This window comes from Sprattus sprattus (assembly GCF_963457725.1).
Source record: "Sprattus sprattus genome assembly, chromosome: 10".
Classification (NCBI taxonomy): domain Eukaryota; kingdom Metazoa; phylum Chordata; class Actinopteri; order Clupeiformes; family Clupeidae; genus Sprattus; species Sprattus sprattus.
This window is the reverse complement of record NC_137908.1, coordinates 5,376,511-5,396,644: the sequence shown is the minus strand read 5'-3', so window position 1 is coordinate 5,396,644 and position 20,134 is coordinate 5,376,511. Positions and strand designations below refer to the sequence as shown.

At 44.3% G+C, this 20,134-nt stretch overlaps 1 protein-coding gene across 1 annotated transcript; it reads left to right on the top strand.

Moving 5' to 3' along the window:
• The first annotated feature begins 6,460 nt into the window (after positions 1-6,460).
• On the top strand, positions 6,461-18,290 carry LOC308371410 (nuclear receptor subfamily 1 group D member 1-like). Its single transcript, XM_080846295.1, has 8 exons — positions 6,461-6,547; positions 12,706-13,065; positions 13,346-13,434; positions 13,614-13,758; positions 16,147-16,736; positions 16,922-17,107; positions 17,443-17,653; positions 17,907-18,290. Exons 1-8 carry the CDS (start codon positions 6,532-6,534, stop codon positions 18,101-18,103), a joined length of 1,794 nt encoding a protein of 597 aa, XP_080702421.1. The 5' UTR covers positions 6,461-6,531; the 3' UTR covers positions 18,104-18,290.
• The last annotated feature ends 1,844 nt before the right edge of the window (positions 18,291-20,134 follow it).

Below are 20,134 nucleotides of genomic sequence, written 5' to 3'. Positions count from 1 at the left end.
AGAGAAGTGAGAGAGATATTGGGCGAGCGAGGACAGAAGGAGCATAACAGCTCTGAAAAAAAGAAAAGGAAAAGAAAGGATGGAGAAAAACAAGGGGAAGAAAAAGAGGGGGGGGGGGGGGGGGTGAGGGGAGTGGATGGTTGAGAGGCAGTTTGATCCACATGTGGAAATGATTGTCTAATTACTGAAGATCTGTGGGCTCTTGGAAAAAGCAGCTGATTGGAGTAGAGTGTGGGGGACCGGAACGTGATTGGTGAGAGTTGTAGTGGAGCAGAGGGGTCATTGGTCCAGGGCCCATCTGAAACAATTGTGACATATGCCAAATTATGACATCACTGTGGATCATTTATGACACAACCCTGACCTCTCCCCATATGCTCCCTAAAAATTCTCTGCCAGTGACATCACCACAATTGTTTGTCAACATGACAGGCAAAGTAGCTGAAAAGCAGTCATCGGTCATGGGAATTGGTTGATCACACAAAAACCTATTCCATGTGTTTCGAATGGCGACATTGTGAAGCTGTAGGACGTTTGCATGTCAAATGAAGATATGGATCAACTCATCCTGAAGTAGACCTTAACAAATAGACAAGGCCGGGGCTTAGTCAAAAGAGATAGTATCAAGCACTGGACAACTTGTTACAACTTTTTTGTGGGATGCAAATACATTTCTTTGATCTAAAGTTATTCTAGTGTCCATGGCCATCACCGCACACTAATTCACACACAAACACACGCACACAGACACACAGACACACACACACACACACACACAAACACACACACACACACACACATTGTACCGTTTCAACCTCCAAGGGACTGAAGCCTCGCTGCGAAAACCTGTCTGACGCAGCCCAGCTTATCTTAGGCGTCTTTATCTCATCAGCACAGTTCCTCATTCACTTACTGTCCACCAAAATCTGATAGCTCTCTTTTTTTCTCTCTCTCTCTCTATCTCTCCCTCTCTTTGTCTCTCTCTCTGTCTCTATCTATCTGTCTGTGTCTCTCACCAAATCAAAACAAAGGTAAACAAATGAAGTTGCTAGGCCAGGAATGAGGTTGCCGAGCGCCATCTAACCCTGGGCTGAGCAGGCATTTTATCACAGGAGGCTCTGTGTCGACAGGCGCTAATGAAAGTTTGGGTGAGCCACTGCTGCTTAGGCCTGGCAGCACTAGGGGGAGAGGGGAAAGGGACTTACAAATAGAATAACATTGATGACTACCTACTGAGGAATAAACCATATGACTGTGTGTGTGTGTGTGTGTGTGTGTGTGTGTGTGTGTGTGTGTGTGTGTGTGTGTGTGTCTTTGTGTGTGTCTGTGTGTGTGTGTGTGTGTGTGTGTGTGTGTGTGTGTGTGTGTGTGTGTGTGTGTGTATGCGTGTGTTTGAGTGTGTTTGTGTGTGTGTGTGTGTGCGTGTGTGTGTGTGTGTGTGTGTGTGTGTGTGTGTGTGTGTGTGTGTGTGAGCACCTGTTCATGCAAAACTATCTCGTTGTTAAATCCTGCAGTGTGTTGCTGGTGTCTATGAGTACAATGTGAGTGGGTGTTTGTGTTCAAATGTTGGGTGTTAAATGGATGAATGTGTGCACTGGGTTATTTGCGTGCATGTACACAGTGCTAGAAGCACAAGGTGTTTTGCAGGTGTGAGTGTTGGCAGGAGTTTCAGGTCGAGTTGCAAAACAGTGCACTCTGTACTTACCAACATGCCCCATCACAACATGTTCAAACACAAGTTGTGCTCAGTCCATCCATATTAACACAAACAAAACGAACACACACACGGCAAATACAGAACATGTCTTACTTACACACAACAGTTGTAAAAACTGCATGATGTAAATATAAAAGATGACACGAAAACAAATGCCACACATAAATGTCCAATATCAATTGTACATACATAATTTTTTTCTGCATAAAAAACCCCCAACTGAACCAAAGGTTAAAAATTGAAGACAACAGAGAGAGAGAGAGAGAGAGAGAGAGAGAGAGAGAGAGAGAGAGAGAGAGAGAGAGAGAGAGAGAGAGAGAGAGAGAGAGTTTCATCAAAAATAATGACTGTAATATGTCAGGCATAGACCTGTCATTCTAGCATTCAAATAACAAACTGGTGGTATTTCTTATATCTAATTTCCCAGGCAAGCTGAGGCACAGGGGTTTTGATGTTGGTTAATTTCAAATGTTTGTCTATGGCGCCCCCAAGCGGTTGGTCTACTTATTATAATTCAATTCTGAATATATAATTCAGAATTGATTATAAAGTACTTCTAACAGTGTTCAAGGCCCTAAATGGTTTCGCTCCACAATACATCTCAGACATGCTGTCTTTTTATGCCCCTGCCAGATCCCTTCGATCGGCTGACGCCAAACTTTTGAAGATTGGAGAGGCCGCTTTTGAGTTTTATGCACCCCAAAAATGGAATTCCCTCCCCCTTCATATTAGGACAGCACCCTCTGTGGACATTTTTAAGAAACTTCTTAAGACTCATCTTTTTAGGCTTGCATTCTTTTAGCTACCACCCTCTGTTGCTTTTAGATTCCATCCTGCCTTGCTCACTACTTGCTTTTATTGTTTTATTGTTTGCTTCCCATTGAATTACGTGCAATATGTGTGTCTTTTCAGTTATTTATTCACTTTCGATCTCAATTGGTCTTATCCTACTTTTGCCTACCTTTATTTTATTTTTTTGTCAATATGCTCCTTTTCTTGTTGTTTTTATTTTTTAACTTCTATTTTGTTCGAGCACTTTGAGCTGCATTCTGTGTATGAAATGTGCTTTATAAATAAAATAATTATTATAGAGGCATAACAGATTTTATAAACCCCAAAGACAAAGGAATGGGTACATTCTAAGAGCCACTCTATGCATGCTCTATGTATAAATACATTTTCAAATATATTAACATTGGCAATCAATGGCTTCATTCCACTTTCAAAACGTAATCATGAACACTGAAACGAGTTCAGTGTTTGAGTGTTGTGTTAAATTGAATGAATTTACTATGCCACCAATGTAACTATTAGTACCACATTTTGACGTGTGCCAGTGAAGAACACAAACAAAGGATACATTTCAAATGGGCTTAAGGTATAAACAGAGACATTTTTCCGTTCGAAGTTTTCATTATTTTTTTTCGATTTCCTGTACTTTCATTTGGCAGTCACCAAAGCGACTCATGGGTGAGGTACCATAGAAGTGTAACCTGTTGAGTTCTACCTATCTTGTTTTATTTATTTGTATTTTAAATTTAAATGTTTTAATTTTGATATATGACCTTGCTGCTATTACACCTGAATTTCCCTAACGGGATTAATACAACCCTATCTAATCTTATATTTTACCTATTGTTTATGGTATATTTTGTTTCATGCATCAATACCGGTTGGTGGGTCACGAGAGGTTGGTTCCGGAGGGGTGTACCCAGTGGGAAGGTTATAAGGGGGTTGGGGGTTTTGGAGGCAGAAGAGATTGTGACTTAGAAGGGTGCGGTTTGCTTTACTGTGTAAAGTAACTTCAAATCATATCTGTGACTGGTTTTTCTTTCCACACCTCAGTGAGGCTGGATACCCAATTACAGTCACCCAATCTATACGGTTACAGAAGCATGGTAACATTATTTGCTAAATTACCATTTAACACGATGAGAAACAATTCATGGCTTGTTCTCGGATGTTATAAGTTTTAACACAAAAAAAAGCCAGATGAGATAACTCACAGTCTCCTTCATTATTATTATCTTGCACATTGCATTCTTGTTTTGCACATTCCTGCAAAGACTGCACAGCTCCTCCTTTTCATATGTCATATTCTGTAAATACTTACATACACTTTTTAACTTTTATATATTTTTTATAATTTGTATATATTGTTTTTCTCATGTCCTGTACTTATTATGTTTTATGTTTATAATCTGCACCAATATGCCAAAGCGAATTCCTAGTAGGCATATACTTACTTGCCAATAAAAAACAATTCTGATTCTGATACATCCCTCCATATATCTGTGTACTGTAGAGATGCTGAACAGACTATGCTCATTCCACAAAGGTGTGAACATATCGGACCTGTGGCTTGTGGTATGTCAGGTTTCACGTATTGTCAGATATTACTGAAAACACCTTAGCTACCACAAAACCCTAGACGTTTTCCAAAAATTAGGCAGGTGCCTAGAGAAGGTAGGTATCAACTAAAGATAGTCCTTGTTTGATTGATAAAAACAAGGACCGAGAGGTCAAACAAAGGTATCAGTAAACAAAGTCACAAGTCACAAGTCACAGGTCTTTTATTGTCCGATGCACAAAATGCCACAGGGTCAGACTGGGCACTGACAACCTACCATAACATAACATAACATGGCATCGACTCTGTACAAGTACTCTGAACATAATTTACACGTAATAAACATATAATAACCTAAATAACCTTACTAAATATACAAGATAAATATGCAATACAGTATGCTAAAACATATAACAACCTATACATATAATACGAACTTATATACATATAACATATAATACACATATAATAAGCTATACTAACCTATAAACCCTATACTACCCTACAGACAAATCCAGTGTGGGAGTAGCAGGAAGTGCAATAATTCTGATAAATATTACTGCTAGTGCAAACAGCTTGTGAAAGTGACAGTAAATGTAAGTGTAGTACAAACAGTAATTGAAAGTGACAGTGTAGCCTACGTAAAGTGACGGGTGCAAAAGTGGCGATAGTGTGTCAATGTCCATTTAGCAGCCTGATGGCCCTCGGGAAGAAACTGTTCTCCAGTCTGCGTGTACGAGACCGGATGCTAAGGTACCGCCTACCAGAAGGCAGCGGGGTGAAAAGTCTGAAGGCTGGATGGTAGCAGTCTTTTAGAATCATGTCAGCTTTCCAACGTGATCAGTAAACAACTTTGAATAAATTAGTCAAGAAGTTTATAAGCGTATGAAGTAATCCAGCAGTGAGCAACATGATGATAGACCCAAACATCTACACATGAATCTTCATTGCGTTGTTTCTCTCCAGTTAGATGTAGTTTTACGGAGTAGCCACTGTGTGGCGCAATGCAATCGTGTAGTCTTGGTCTTAGCTTTACTTGCCCAAGTATTTCAGTCTTCCACATACACGTGCGGTCTTTTGTTGAGAGGTGATTAATCGACTTTCATTCCATGGCTTTACCCAATGGATGTGTGAATAAGGATGCGCATGTTCTGACTACATTATTTTCTCGTCATACATACGTGGCCTAATGCGACACAAAATTGTTCTGCAAAATGAGAAAGTAGCAGTTTAGAACAAATGTATCATAACATATTTCAACTGTTGCTTTGTATCACCGAATATGGGTCTTGAGTGTGATGACCTATATTTCAATCACCCTGAGTTGCCCTAAATTGGTGTCCTCAAGGATTCATGGCGCCCTCGAGTGTTCTAGAATGTTCCTTCTCTGATTTGGTGATGCTCCTTACAAACAACCCCTTGTTCACATATATTCATTACAAGGCGCTAACAACATCGCCAACAGCCAATTTTAGTGGGGATCGGCAAACACCACTGCTTATGAAAGAGACAGAGGGACAGACGGCAACAAGCGCATAACAGGCAGTCACGGTGAGCTCCGCCTCTACGCCATGTGCTTTCGCCCACGACTCCGCCCCTTTCAAACACGCACACCGCGTATTTACATAAAATGTGTGTCAGTAGGGCAGCGGTCTCCGCGACTCACATGCCACATGCACATGCAGCGGGGCTTGAGCGAGCATTCCAATGTCAAATCAGCACAACTGCCTCGCCTCCTTTCACGCTAACCATCCGCCAATGAAAACGTGAGAGAGAATAAAGCGAGAGACTGGGAAGTGAAAAAGTGGATATTATTTGCTGGAGGAGCGTGACAAGAAAGAGAGCGAGGGCAAGAGAGGGTGTGTTCATGTGTGTAGTCCTTGGCATACAAAAACAAAAACATCAGAGGTTGAAAGGACAAGGGTAGTGAGCGAGAGGGAGAAAAAAAAAATTGAGGGCAGAGCCAGTCACATTTCTAGAGCATCTGAAAACGTGATGCTGTGTGTGAGCCCCTATTAATGGGTGTGCGTCTCCAAAACTACTTCCACATATGATGTGACTGCACTGGCACCTGTGCTGAAATTCTTTGGATTGTTTCTGCTCCCGCACCAGAAACCTAGCTCTACTGTACGTTACACATCCTGCTCAAGATAACTCTGTCAAGTTAGTTATCAGATACAGGTTGAGGACGTTCCGTCTGAGAGACACTGACAAATATTTCAGTTTTCTCAAATTTGAGCACAGTTGCTCTTGAACTTGTTCCTTTTTTTGAAGGGTTGACACGACCCCATGTTACGGAGTTTACTGGTTATATCCTACTATCTCCGGAAACCGTTGTTTTTCTCCGCGGGTAGCCTACATTACGGTTTCACCTAACCTGACGCCAGCTTTTATTGATGCAGAGGGACGACTAACTCAGGGTCACTTTTCCCAATTTTCAACCAAGTCAAGGAACGCCGCTACAATGGATCATAGCCCAGGTGAGTGTCTTTATTTGGCAACACATAGCCTATATTTTAGTTGTATATTTTCTACGAGTTCAAGGATAAACAGCCAACTAATAATCTAATGTTGGAATCGTGTTACTGTTTCGGACCAGTGTAGCCTACTGTTGCCGGGCAATAGGCACTCATGCTATTACATGTCTTATGTTTGAGAAGAACAATGTTTCAACTTGTAAAATGATTTCATAGGCTATATATTCATTGTAAATGTTTTGCAAAGCTATTTTCCATTTTCTTATTAAATGAATATCATGCATGTTAATATAGTTGTGTTTACAGTTAGCATGAGAGATTGTTAATGCAGACTGATTATGTGTAGCCTAATGTAGTACTTTCAGTTGGCTAGTCGTAAGGCAAAATGATCAAATGCAATGTAGCAGTACAACAGTTGCGGAATTTGTGACATCAGTGACAGCTGTTGGTAACTAGGTTACATACTTTTCCCCCCTAATAAGCTACCTTTTGAATTTTTCATTCAATCTTTGATCACCGTTACATAGGCTACTCCGGAAGCGAGAGCGCAGGCTACTATGTAGATTTGCGTATAGTCGCAGGGCAGACATAAGAGGTTACCAGGGGACATGATATCCGACTATTAGCTACGTTTCTTTCACAAACCGGAGGCCAGGCAACCACGGAATTTCACCGCCAAGATAAATAGGTGTTAAATGTCAAAGAAGTTGATCTAAAACAGATGACAGACTGAACGTTCATTTGTACTTTTAGGGGGGGGGGGGGGGGGGGGGGGGCAAAGGTGAATAATGAGATGTTCTTAGAGAGATTTGATTATCAGGCAACGTATGTAAGATCTTTGTGCTGTTTGCGGAGACTGATCATGACCGCGACTTCCTGCCTTGCCTACACATAAACAATCTCACGTGTAAACTATGGTCCACCCATAGACATCTTTATATGTCTATGGTTCCGCCTCTCGCTGCTCGCGTGTTTGTGCTCTGCAATCCTGCTACAGGAGACAAGTTTAACCAACTACCACACACTTTAACTATTTAAAAGCGCCGCGAGCTACCTCGGAGCATTCATTCACCAGCGCTGTGTAACATAATGTCTTTGACTCTATATAAGTACGCGAGGTATTCTAGAAAAGACTGTAACGTTTGGTGAGTTACAGTCTCGGCAGATGTATTTTCAGCACATGGTTGTTCGTGAGAGAGAGGCGGGGGCTGGGTGTGCGTCGGGGGCGGGCCGATAGGAGGGCGGGCGAAGGGAGCGTCGATACACCCACAACTGTAAAGGTGTTTCCCTGGGCGCGACCTCGGCTCTTACGTGTAGCCTACATTCTGATGACTTATATGCACGAAGTCACGTGGGAGAGCGGGGCCCCTTGTTCCATAGTCCACTAATCGGAATAATAAACTCTGCCCCTCATTCATTCTTTCCCAACACGTGTGACCAGGCAATGTCAAGGACATCACATGCCCGCCTCAAACGTGCGGAAACCTTGGCAAAACAATGTGGTGTCTAGTCTGACTAGTTAATGAATAGGTTTAAACGTTACACGAAAAACACACCTTGGTCACACATATCATGAGGCGTGTCATAGTTGTGATTAATAATATTTAATGCTGGAGTTTACAAGGTCTATAAAAGGAAGCTTTAACTATTATGATAACAGTCTACAACACTGTAAGCACTGGGCATGGCCACTATATAGGTAGTAGTTTACCTGCTTTCTTTAAAATAGTGGGTCTACATTTTTGTTATACCACAGAGATGTATGAACTGCACGTGGATGTATTCTAGGTTAGTTGGCAACTGTCTCAGTGTCACAAGGACTTAGGTAACTCCAAGCAGAGTTAAATAGGTCAACATGGTCCAGATAACACTTGAACAGAGTTCAACTCATTTTATATTTTGAAGTGCGGCACTAACCCATACAGTGAATACATATAGAAAAATATTTCGTATTTTTATAACAAGCAACATAATGCGCCTCGAGCAGCAGCTGACGTGAATTGGGGTGACCTAGAATGCAACCCAGAGTAGCCAGGCCCACGGTTTCTAGGCTAGTCACTTGTCTTATTGCCCACTATGACACATGTAAGTAGGGGGTCCACAGACGGCATGCGTGACCCATATCACATCGCTGTTGACTACACTATTGCAAATTCGTGACAAGCTGGGGAAAAAACACGAATGGGCCCTTCTTACTTAAGATAATACAGCATCAGAAAAACAAGATCATACAACTGCAGTGAGTGGGCAGTCATTAACAAGAGCATGGTGGAGTTCACACGTGCAGCAACACTAGCTATTTTCATCCATCCTTCTGGTTCCTGCAGTGCCTAGAGACTGCTTTTGCATGGCAACAGACCCGATAACAGTGGGCACGAAATTCTGTGCGCTCTCGACTGCCCATCTTCTCTGCTGCCTCGAGTCTCCCTCACGTGGATTAGCTCCAACAGCCACGTGCCGCGCGTGATTTCCCAGGCACACAACTCCTACCCGCCCTCCCCGTTTCTCTTGCGCTTTCTCCCTCTCCCTCGTTGGTATTCTGGGGAGTCCTGCTTTGATTCAGCCAACGGCGGGAGATTGGTCAGTAGGTCATGGGTTTTAAAGCATCGAATTACCCTATTATTTCTCTACAGCAAGCGTAGCGTGATGACATTTTATCTGAAAGCGAACTTGAAAACTGTTGCGATTAGCACTGATATCGTATAGGAAACAAGCCCATTGAATCTCCGAAAGCAAACGCAACAAACGCATTCTCGTCCGATAGGCTAATTTGACAGTTCCTGTCACGCCATAACCAAAAGAAAAGACGTTGGCTATCTGTCTCTTTACAATTACTGTGTACAATAGCGCTTACCTTTTCCATCACTTGAGAATTTAATAGATCCTGCTATGGAAGGTGTTAAGAACGTTGGAGAAAGCTCAAGTGCAGCTACACTGATGATGTTCCAAAAAAAGAAATCCATCAATCAGATGAGGATAATGATAAGGGTACTAATAAAACATCAAGGACAACATTAAAAATAATATATATACTATACTTCATCTAAATTTGACTATGGTAAGTGCCTCTCACAATTCTTCGGCAGTTTAGTATTTTGTTCAGTGCATGATAAAGTATGCCCCAAGACAGTACTGTTGACCTACTTTCCCAGCTGCAGTTCTGCCAGTGAGTGCACACTGACATTCTTCAAGCATCTTTGTGGAGGAAAAGAATAGCCTGGCTCATATTATTACGTGCCCTTCGATCCAGTACGAACATTTTAGCTGTTAAATCGTTTCCTAGACCATTCCCAAAATAGGATTCATCGCCCAAGAATGTAACTCTATCGCAGAGTTCAACAGTAAAACTTGAGAGTGAAACCATGTTAGAACGACCCATTGCCATACAATTTCAAAACAAAACAGTTATTTTCCCAGATGGATAATCTCACTCCTTTTTGATCTGTTTTTAATGCAGCCATAATGCAACCAACAACTTGGTCAAATCAAGTGACGCACTGTGTCAGAAAGGGGACTTGGGAACGAGCGTATCTTTCTTTCTCACTCTGTCAGGCAGCCTGACTGTGTGACAAAGTGTGTGTATGAAATGTGTGTGTGTGTGTGTGTGTGTGTGTGTGTGTGAGTATGACATTGGGCTTTTTGTGTTGTGAGAAACAGAGGAGCGCTCACGTTGCTGGGCTGCCCCGGGGTCATGGTCAGATTAGGGCTTGCACGGGTAGACTGGCAAGCAAGCCATCAGCCATGGTGGGGCCTCCTCTGCTGACTACTGCTGAGACTCAGTGGTGTAGTCCAGGGTATACGCAGGTATACGGAGTATACCAACTTATTTTTCAGTCAGCATTGCTAATACCCACTTCTCAAAACAGGGCGTTTATCCTTTGCTGTATGGGCTGCTTAGAAAAATAGCAAAATTAGGAGTGTACCCACTTCTCCAGGGACCACTACACCACTGCTGAGACTGGACCTATACTGGCCTTAATCATTGCATGGCTAGAGTAGAGTAGTACAGCCATTTAATAGGTTGTTAAGAAACAGGCGTTTGAGATTACGGAGCTGTCACCCCTAAGTAGTCAATAAAGTGTGAAAATCAATACTTCCCCCCTTGTGAAACACTAGAGAGACTTGTTAATATTTTCTTACATTCCTGTAGCAGAGTAGAGATAGAGAAAGACAGTAAATAGCTTTTTATCGTGTGCTTCCTGGAACAGCCGTAGCTTTAGAGAAGGGCAAGGGTGAGTGTCTTCCCTCAGCACGCACTATGGTGACTCAGTGACTAACTTGAGAGCAATAGGTAGAAAGGATGTGTGTGTGTGTTTGTGTGTGTGTGTGTGTGTGTGTGTGCGTGTGATGACTTGGGTGGGGCTGAGGGGCACAGTGCAGTGAGACATGTCAGACCTGCCACACGCACGCTAACATCATGACCCAAAATGCACTGCAGTCACTGACACGTGCTGCCTGAAGAATTACAAACACACTTGAGCTTAACGGGGATCAGCGCACGTGTCTGCAAGGGGAGACACACAGGCAGCTACATACGCCCACGGTTGCTTTTAGCAAGTGAGAGCACTGTCAAGGTCTTGCACATACACACGCACACCACCTGACTACATGACAGACTGTACTAATCCACAATTACGATTCCAATGTTAATTGAGATGTGGTCCACATTAGAGTTGCCCTAAATATATAAAACAAGTCAGTATTAAATATATCCATGTCAGACATAATAGGGGGCTGGAGATTATCTGACCCTGATTTTATTGTTCTTCTGCAGTCTTACATGAATACATGAATTTACAGGAATTTGTGTATTTGCTGGGCATCTGCGTAAAGTGGTCCAGTGCAGTTTCAATAAGAAAACACATCACATTTTATTGCCACATTTGTATAACTTCGCCTTCCATCTATAGAGAGGGGAAAAACAAAACAACCTCATATGTTGAGCAAACGTGACTGTTCACGTTCTCCTTCGCCCACTTAGTTTCCGGTGACTCAGTCCAAATGCCAAAGTGTACACACACGGTATCCGTCTCCCCCTCCGGTTACCATTTTAAAGCCCTCTTCAAACGTGATCACCAAGCTGGCTGTGTGTGTGTGTGTGTGTGTGTGCGGTGTCTTTTTTTTTTTTTTTAATACTGCGGCTGTTGTATACACGGGACTGCGGAAAGTGCCTTGTGAGCTGGGGCGTTAACTGTGTTAAGAGTCCATGTGAGGCGGCGGTCAGGTGGCTGGCAGTTTTGGAGCGAGTTCTAGGCGCGCCGCCAGGGGAAGCGGGGGCTTGCGAGTGTAATCGAGGCGGCAGCTGGCTCGGCTTCGCGTACACGTGAGCCTGTCGTTCAGCTCTCGCACGACACACGAACAGATCAGAAGAGCGCGGGAGTGGAGGGCGAGGGGAAAAGGGGCGGGAAGGAGGAGAGTAAACACATGGGATGCGTGTAAAAAGGGATTTCCGACATTCCAAGTTTCCGCGTTGCTTTCGAACAGTATGCCTCTTAATAATTATAGGCGTGGAGGAAAGATGTTTTGTTGTCAAGTAGTTGAAAGGTTCCTATTATTTAAAGGGTAATTATTTAGAAGACTAACACCTTGTCATTGTCACGGAATTTTGTGTGTATCCTTCAACTTTCCTTAAAAGACTTTCCTTGAAGGGTTAGAAAATAAGTCTTTTGAAAGGTCAACAGTAACTAATTGCATTACCAATGCATCATTTATGATGGTAGATTGATGTGAAACTCTGACCAGAGACCAGGTCATTCAAAACCATGTTTTGGATGCCCAACACATGAAAATATGCCAACAGACAGTCCAGCTCTGTTCAACATTTCACCATAATCTATCAGCATGTGTTTGAGGCATGAAGGATGTTATCTCTGTATACTCCGCCTCAAATCGTTTAGTCTATCCCACAGATAAACACTGACTTTTTTAGCAGTTCTGACAGCGACATACGCCATTCTTAATACTCTTATTCAAACTCTTTTTGTATAAACATTCGTCTGTAGACTGTGCAAAAGCCACAGTAATTGAATTGCTACCTTTGAGTATAATCATAGTGATGAGATTGGGTGTAAGTGGAAATGTGCTTCCCCAGTGTTCTGTTCTTTTCCGAGCCTGCCTAATAACCAATGGTCTTCTTCCTTTCCTCCACTCCTCCCTCTCAGGTGGAAGTGTCATCCTGTATGCTGGATCAACGGGCAGTGCCAGCCCAAGCCCTGGCAGCCCCTCCAGTGGGTACCAGACGCAGTCGCCCGCCCCCCACTCCCAGCCCTCCTCCCCCGAGGGGGGCTCCTACGCCGACATGGGGGTACCAATGCAAAGAGGTGGAGCTGGCAGTGGCTGCGTTAGCAATGGCTTCAGTGGCACCGGCAATGTTAGCCCAGGACTGGTCTTTCAGTTCCCTGAGGTCAGCAGTGCCTCTGTCGCCACGGCGAAGACCCCTACTATGACCTCTGGAGGCCAGCAGTCCTATACTCATCCCTTGGTGGCCAAGAGACCGTGTGGCTTCACCGGAACTTTTACAAGTAATTGAGACTTTGTATTTTGTTCATGTAGTGTTTGTATATTTTAGATCTTGAGTTTGAAATGTAGAACACAATGTCTGAGAACAGCTAGTATAAACAGACAGCCATTTGCCAAATATTCAGTCAATGAGGAAGTTAATGCAACCCAGACTGACAGGTTGGTTGTGAATGAACACATTTAAATGACCTAAATATAGCATTGTCTTAAGCCTCCTTTACAGATGGCATGAAAATAACTTCCTTCTCTCCTTCTCTCCCTCCCCCATTGTGTCTTTTTCAGAGACAGGAGGAATGGTTCTTCTGTGTAAAGTATGTGGTGACATTGCGTCAGGATTTCACTATGGCGTCCATGCTTGTGAAGGCTGCAAGGTAAGAACAAGCCCACAGAGAACACAAATACAGACACACACACACACACATACATATATGCTCTCTCGCTCTCTCTCTCTCTCTCTCTCTCTCTCTCTCTCTCTCCCTTCCTCTCCTCTCTCTCTATCTCTGTCTATCTTTAGTTATCCATCCTTAACCTTGCTCTTTGTTTCTTCCAGGGTTTCTTCCGCCGGAGCATCCAGCAGAACATCCACTATAAGATGTGTGTGAAGAACGAGAACTGCCTGATCATGCGCATGAACCGCAACCGCTGCCAGCACTGCCGCTTCAAGAAGTGCTTGTCTGTGGGCATGTCCAGAGATGGTGAGAGCAAATACACACACACACACACACACACACACACACACACACACACACACACACACACACACACACACACACACACACACACACACACACACACACACACACACACACACACACACACACACAGTATACCACACCACATACAGAGACTTCAAGAAGGTTCTGAGCCCAAGAAGTGATTATAACACTATAATATATAACCACATAGAATTTGAATAGAGGTCAGAAGCCTGTCTCTGTCCGGGATCCACACTTTTAGATTTTTTTCTAAGACGATGCTTCTGCTGAGCGATGAGGCAGCTGACTGCGGGCAGTAGCTAAACCGGGACACGGGCAAGAAGCTTTTGTCATGTAGTGACCTGATTCACAGCAAGCTTCTTCAAATCCGCCTCTTCTCCACTTCCCTTTGCTCAAGTCATCCTCCCTTCTCCCCCCTATGTCTTCTCTCTCTCTCTCTTTCTCTATCTCTCGCTTTTCTCTTTCTCCCCTCTTTTCCTTGTATCTTCCGCTTTTCTCTTTCGCCCACTCTCTCTCACTCTCTGTTCCCCTCTCTCCTCTCTCCTCTTGCCGGTAGACAGTGATTTATTACAGTAGGTGCCTGGAATCCCACAAGTCATCAGTCACGCTGAAAACTGCAGCGAACACGGTTTATTTTGGGAAATGGGGACACCAGGCACCTGATCACCCACCCCTACCCTTTTCTTTAAACACACTCTCTGGCTCCCATTCTCACTTGTATCAGGCAATTAATTAACATCCTTCCCAGTTTTAAACTGTGATACAGTAAAAGCCTAATTCCGCAGCAGATCTGCTAGTGTGAACCATTAATAGGCTAGGAAATCACAAGCTGCCAGAATTCCTGCACAACTCATAGTGTTCGCTACATCTGCAGTGTCCCTCTAGGACGCCGCAGTCCCCTGGGACCACAGCAAACTAGGTGATAATAAATCATATTTTTTTCCCAGAAGCTAGCACAACATTTGGGTGACCTATAAAGCGTAAAGAAAAAGCGACGGACGATGTAATCTATCATTTTCTCCTTTTATCGCGCAACATATTTGGCCCTATTTTCCTCACCCGCTCCTATTATTAGTGTTGGAGTGTGTCTTCATTTTGAAGAAGGTGATAGTTAGTCTAGAAGCTTCTACCATGCTGGAAACCATAGAAAGTGATGATGTACAGAAACACAGAATTTTAGGTCATTAGCTTAGTCCTCAGGAAGCCCAATTGAATTGCAGCTTAGCATAAAGCATTTTATAGACTCAATTAAAAAAAAATACCAGTTCATTAGTTCCATGTTTATTTATAATTCAATACAAAATATATTGGCCTATATTTAATGACCTTTCCTTTTTCTGGACAAGTCGTGCTAGATGTCTCAGGCAATCATTCAACTGCCCTGTCTTTCACCCTCTTCCACTCACTCGTTCACTTACTCACCCACTCACTCCACACTGACATCACCTCCACTCTACCTCACCCACTGACCTCCTTTCAGCTCAAGAGAGAGAGAATGAAGGAGATGGATAGAAAGAAAATGGAGGAGATGTATATATATATAGAGCGAGAGAGAGAGAGAGAGAGAGATAGAATGAAGGAGATGGATATAGAGAGAAAATGAAGGAGACGGATAGAGAGAGAGAGGAAGCAAGCAAACAGAACAGGGGGCTTACTGTATGTATGTGTGTGTGTGTGTGTGTGTGTGTGTGTGTGTGTGTGTGTGTGTGTGTGTGTGTGTGTGTGTGTTGGGGGTGGGCAGGTGAATGTGTATTACTGTAGCACACAGTAGCACAGAGCTATAAATAGACCCACCCGTCGAGCGTGAGTGTATGGGGGAGGGAAGGTATGGAAGAGATGTGAGAGGCGGATGCGAGATGGAGAGAGAGAGGGAGAGGGAGAGGGAGAGGAAGAAGGGAAGATGGAGATGAGGGGGCTTGCACTGCTCTGTGCGTCATCCATAATGATTTAAAAGCCCAGCACTAAGCCAAGCCCAAACGCAAGCCAAGCCTCATAACTGTTAGTGCCGGATCTTCCTGACCCACTTCCTTACTGATTGCACTCACTCGAAGTCTTTCGAGTTTTTTTGCATCGATTGCCTTAGTTCTGAGTCACACAGGAAAGAGAACGAATCATACTAAGTCCTTTTTTTTAACGATCCGGTTACAGCCAGATAGGTCAGTGGAATGGAAAAGATTAGGAACCGCTTGGCTTAGGGGTTTCTTGGTTGATTCATAATCCTCACAAAGAATCCAGTGTCTTTCCTAGAAATGTGTTGAGCAAGACGCGCTACATTGATTCAGTTATGTGGGTCAGCGAGTGTCTCATTCACTGGGAAATTGATCTGTTTTAAATGTTGTTCCTTCTCTGTTCTGTGTTTTTCTTCAGCTGTGCGCTTTGGGCGTATTCCTAAGCGGGAGAAGCAGAGGCTATTGGACGAGATGCAGAGCTACATGAACAGCCTCAACGAATCGGCCGCCATGGAGATCGACACCTCCCCCGCCCCCGAGGCCCCGTCCAGTCCCGACGAGAGCCAATCGGAAGAGGCCATCGGGGCCATCTCGCAGGCGTACCGCAACATCTTTGTGAATGTCGACGAGAAGCCCATCAAGCCTCTCGCCAACAACAACAACAACAACAACAACATGAACAACAACGCCAGCCCCGCCAGGTTCCATGGCAACAACGCATCGCAAGACTGTAACCACGCTCAGTCCCACCCCCATGCAGTCCCACAGCAGAACTACCACAGCCAGCCTACGACGGCCTACCAGCCCAGCCCTGCTCGCTGCCCCGTCACTCACCGGGAAAACTCGTCGCTGGACAACAGTCGCTACGGTCACCAAGCCTCATCCAATCAGAGTTCACAGTGCCCTGCCTCTCAGAACTACGCAGCCAATCAAAACAGCCACCCCATCAACGAGACACAGGGTCCCACTTCCTGTCCCTTCAGGTTGAGCGGAGGAGCCAAAGTGCTGGTAAGTGTGTGTATAAGTGTGTGTGTGTGTGTGTGTGTGTGTGTGTGTGTGTGTGTGTGTGTGTGTGTGAATAGAGTCTAAGCAAGGGAATAACTTGCAACAAGCAAATCATCTGAATATACAAAAACTTGAAAAAAAAATACATTTCCCAGATTCTCATTAACCTCTTACTTCCTGTGTCCCAGGCGTGTCCCCTGAATGCGAGCCCTGTGTCCCCTGCGGGGCGCTCCAGCCAGCAGGTGTGGGAGGCCTTCTCCCAGTGCTTCACCCCAGCGGTCAGGGAGGTGGTGGAGTTTGCCAAGAGCATCCCCGGCTTCCAGGCCCTCAGCCAGCATGATCAGGTCATGCTGCTCAAAGCAGGCACCTTCCAGGTAAAGTGTGTGTGTATGTGTGTGTATGTGTGTGTGTGTGTGTGTGTGTGTGTGTGTGTGTGTGTGTGTCTGTGTGTGTGTGTGTGTGTGTGTGTGTGTGTGTCTGTGTGTGTGTGTGTGTGTGTGTGTGTGTGTGTGTGTATGTATGTGTGTGCTTGTGTATGTATGTATGTGTGTGTGTGTGTGTGTGTGTGTGTGTGTGTGTGTGTGTGTGTGTGTGTGTGTGTGTCTTCATATGAACCATGAATTTGGATAAACAATGTAATTATTGTCAGCAGATTTTGCTGTCAATGATCGACTGTGACCAACCATTCTTTTCTGTGTTCCGTCCACAGGTTCTGATGGTGCGGTTCTGCACACTGTTCAACGCCAAGGAGCGCACGGTGACCTTCCTGAACGGGCAGACGTACCCGCTCGCCACGCTGCGGGCGCTGGGCATGGGCTCCCTGCTGGATGCCATGTTTGAGTTCAGCGAGAAGCTCTCGTCCATGTGCCTGGAGCCAGACGAGATGGCACTGTTCATGGCTGTTGTGCTGCTATCTGCAGGTACGCACGCGCGCACACACCACTACACACACACACATAGCACATACACAGACACACACACACACACACACACATACATACATGCTAGAACACACATATACACAGACACACACACACATACATACACAGGCACACACACACACACATGCTAGAACACACATATACAATCATGTACAATATAATGTGTTGAAATCAAATACAGTCTCTACTATTCCCCTGACTAATAATCTCATTTTCTCTATCTGTCTCACAGACCGGGCAGGCATAGCTGATGTGGTAGCGGTCGAGCAGCTCCAGGAGGGCCTGATTGGTGCACTGCGAGCCATCATCACCCGTCGTCGCCCTGACGACAGCGCGTTGTTCCCTAAGCTCCTCTTGAGGCTTCCGGACCTGCGCACGCTGAACACCCTGCACTCCGACAAACTCCTGGCCTTCCGCATTGACTCCTGAATCACTGAGTCGTGAACTCAAACCCTCGCCCCGCACCTCACGAGCACGATACAGACTCCTCACCCCCCCCACACACAAACACGTACACACGGACAAAAAAAGCCCTCAGGAAGGGCTTGAGTTGCTGACTCATAACAGGGGGTGGTCCGTGCAGGTGCTGGCTGCTAAAAAACTGCTACCCTTCAAATCAAAGAGGGCTGTCCAGACTGGCCTCTTTAAAACCAACAAAAAAACAGGTACAGGTGGGCTAAGCCACCAGTAGCACCTCATCACTCCACGTCTGATACCCCTAACACTCAAGAGCGAAGGGCCGTTGCCCTGGGCAACCACCACATGGACATAAAGAGACACTGTCTGCTAATGCTACAGCTACAGCTAAGCTAAGCTAAGCAGTAGAATGTGCTTTGTCAGACTGAGAAGTGGGGAAAAAGAAACTTTAACAGAGACTACTGTATCTTTTTTTTTATATATAAATGTGTAAATAGAGTGAGTGAACCGAGAGCTTCCGTGGCCTTTGGCTGTATCTACTTCCTGTGCTGTTTCAGTTTAATGAGACGTTTCAATGGGAAAGACAAGAAGAAGAAGAAGAAGAAGAAGAAGAATCTGTCTAAGAAAATATTGTCAATGCATTGTACAGGCCGGGTAGATTCATGACCCCTTTTTAGGGGGTGTATAAATAGCTGGGAAGGAGAAGAATGTTCTCCTTTTTTTTAAGTGCTCTAAACGACTGAGATGTCCAAACAGTTCCGAAAAAACAGATGCAGTGTGTTTGTATCAGTCGTTGTCCTCTATGCTCCACAGTTACAGATTTCTGTTTGCGTGTTTACCAGTCTCCTGTCACATATGCACATAGATACACACACACATAGAAAAACAAAGCAAAAAAGGCCGGGAAATTACCCTACTGTTTTTTTAAGAGTGAAGACACACACACACACACACACACACACACACACACACACACACACACACACACACACATTCACACGGAAAGGCTAATAAGTATGTATTACCCACAACCCCCCAGGGGAAAACACACACTTTTCATGCATCAACGACCTCATGAAGTCCTGCACCAATTCTACCCAATCACACTAGCAGTTGCTAATTCTCCTCCCGGTCTCCAGCCGGAGAGGCTCTTTTGCATACCTGTGTTTGTAACTCTGTGTATGAAAAAATGGAGAGAAAAAAATCCATCTGTTTTATATTTGGGCATACATGAAATATCACATTTCAAAGATATAAATTATATATGAGTAAATGCTTTATATGAGAAAACGTCAGTGTTCTTTTGTGTAATCTGGGAGCTATGATCAATTTTGTCTCTACCATAGAGGATGTATTTCACATTTTCAGGGGTTTATTGTTGTTGTATATATTGTATATATGTGGAACTAAATACCACTCCTGTAGAGAAAAGAGTTGAATAGCCCTGCTCTAAATAGCAGTGCTAGATTATAAAGGGCTTCTTATATGGAAGGAAAGAGGGGGGTTTTGCCTGAGAGAAGGAGGGGTTATTTGGGGTTGGTCATCCCTTATGCAGAGAAATACCCATGGTTCTAAAAACAGTCAGAACCAAATTCGACCTCTGAACTTTCACCCCAGCACCCTGGTCTGTGTCACTGGGGGCCAGCTGATCTGCAACTTGAGTCTAAACAAGGCTTCGGTTTGTAGGTTTTTTTTTTATTTCTCAGTGTTTTGGAGACTGTTATTCGATCAATGATGGCCTAGCACGTTCCCAAAAACCAACCCCCCCCCCACCACCCATTGTATATTTTGTAAATGTGTTCTGTTACTCTTCTTCCGTAGAAATTATATTAAATGAAAATATACATCACGTTCCTGTTTCTCTCTCGATTCTTTGTCTACCGCTGTCGCCCGCAGCAGCATCCGCAGTGTGCCGAGCGAGAAGAAGCAATGCCTCTGGAGAAGACCTGTAGCCTAGCAACAGCAGCGTATCGCACACGCATCCGTGAGAAAACGTATGGGGACATAGCAGTGGCGGAGATAAGGGGTTGCGGGGTTTGCTCG

Bases quoted from the DNA above. Each gene is read 5' to 3' on its own strand.
- LOC308371410 (XM_080846295.1), top strand. The intron at 13,066-13,345 runs GTAATTGAGACT...TGTCTTTTTCAG, and splicing joins CTTCACCGGAACTTTTACAA to AGACAGGAGGAATGGTTCTT. The intron at 13,759-16,146 runs GTGAGAGCAAAT...GTTTTTCTTCAG, and splicing joins TGTGGGCATGTCCAGAGATG to CTGTGCGCTTTGGGCGTATT.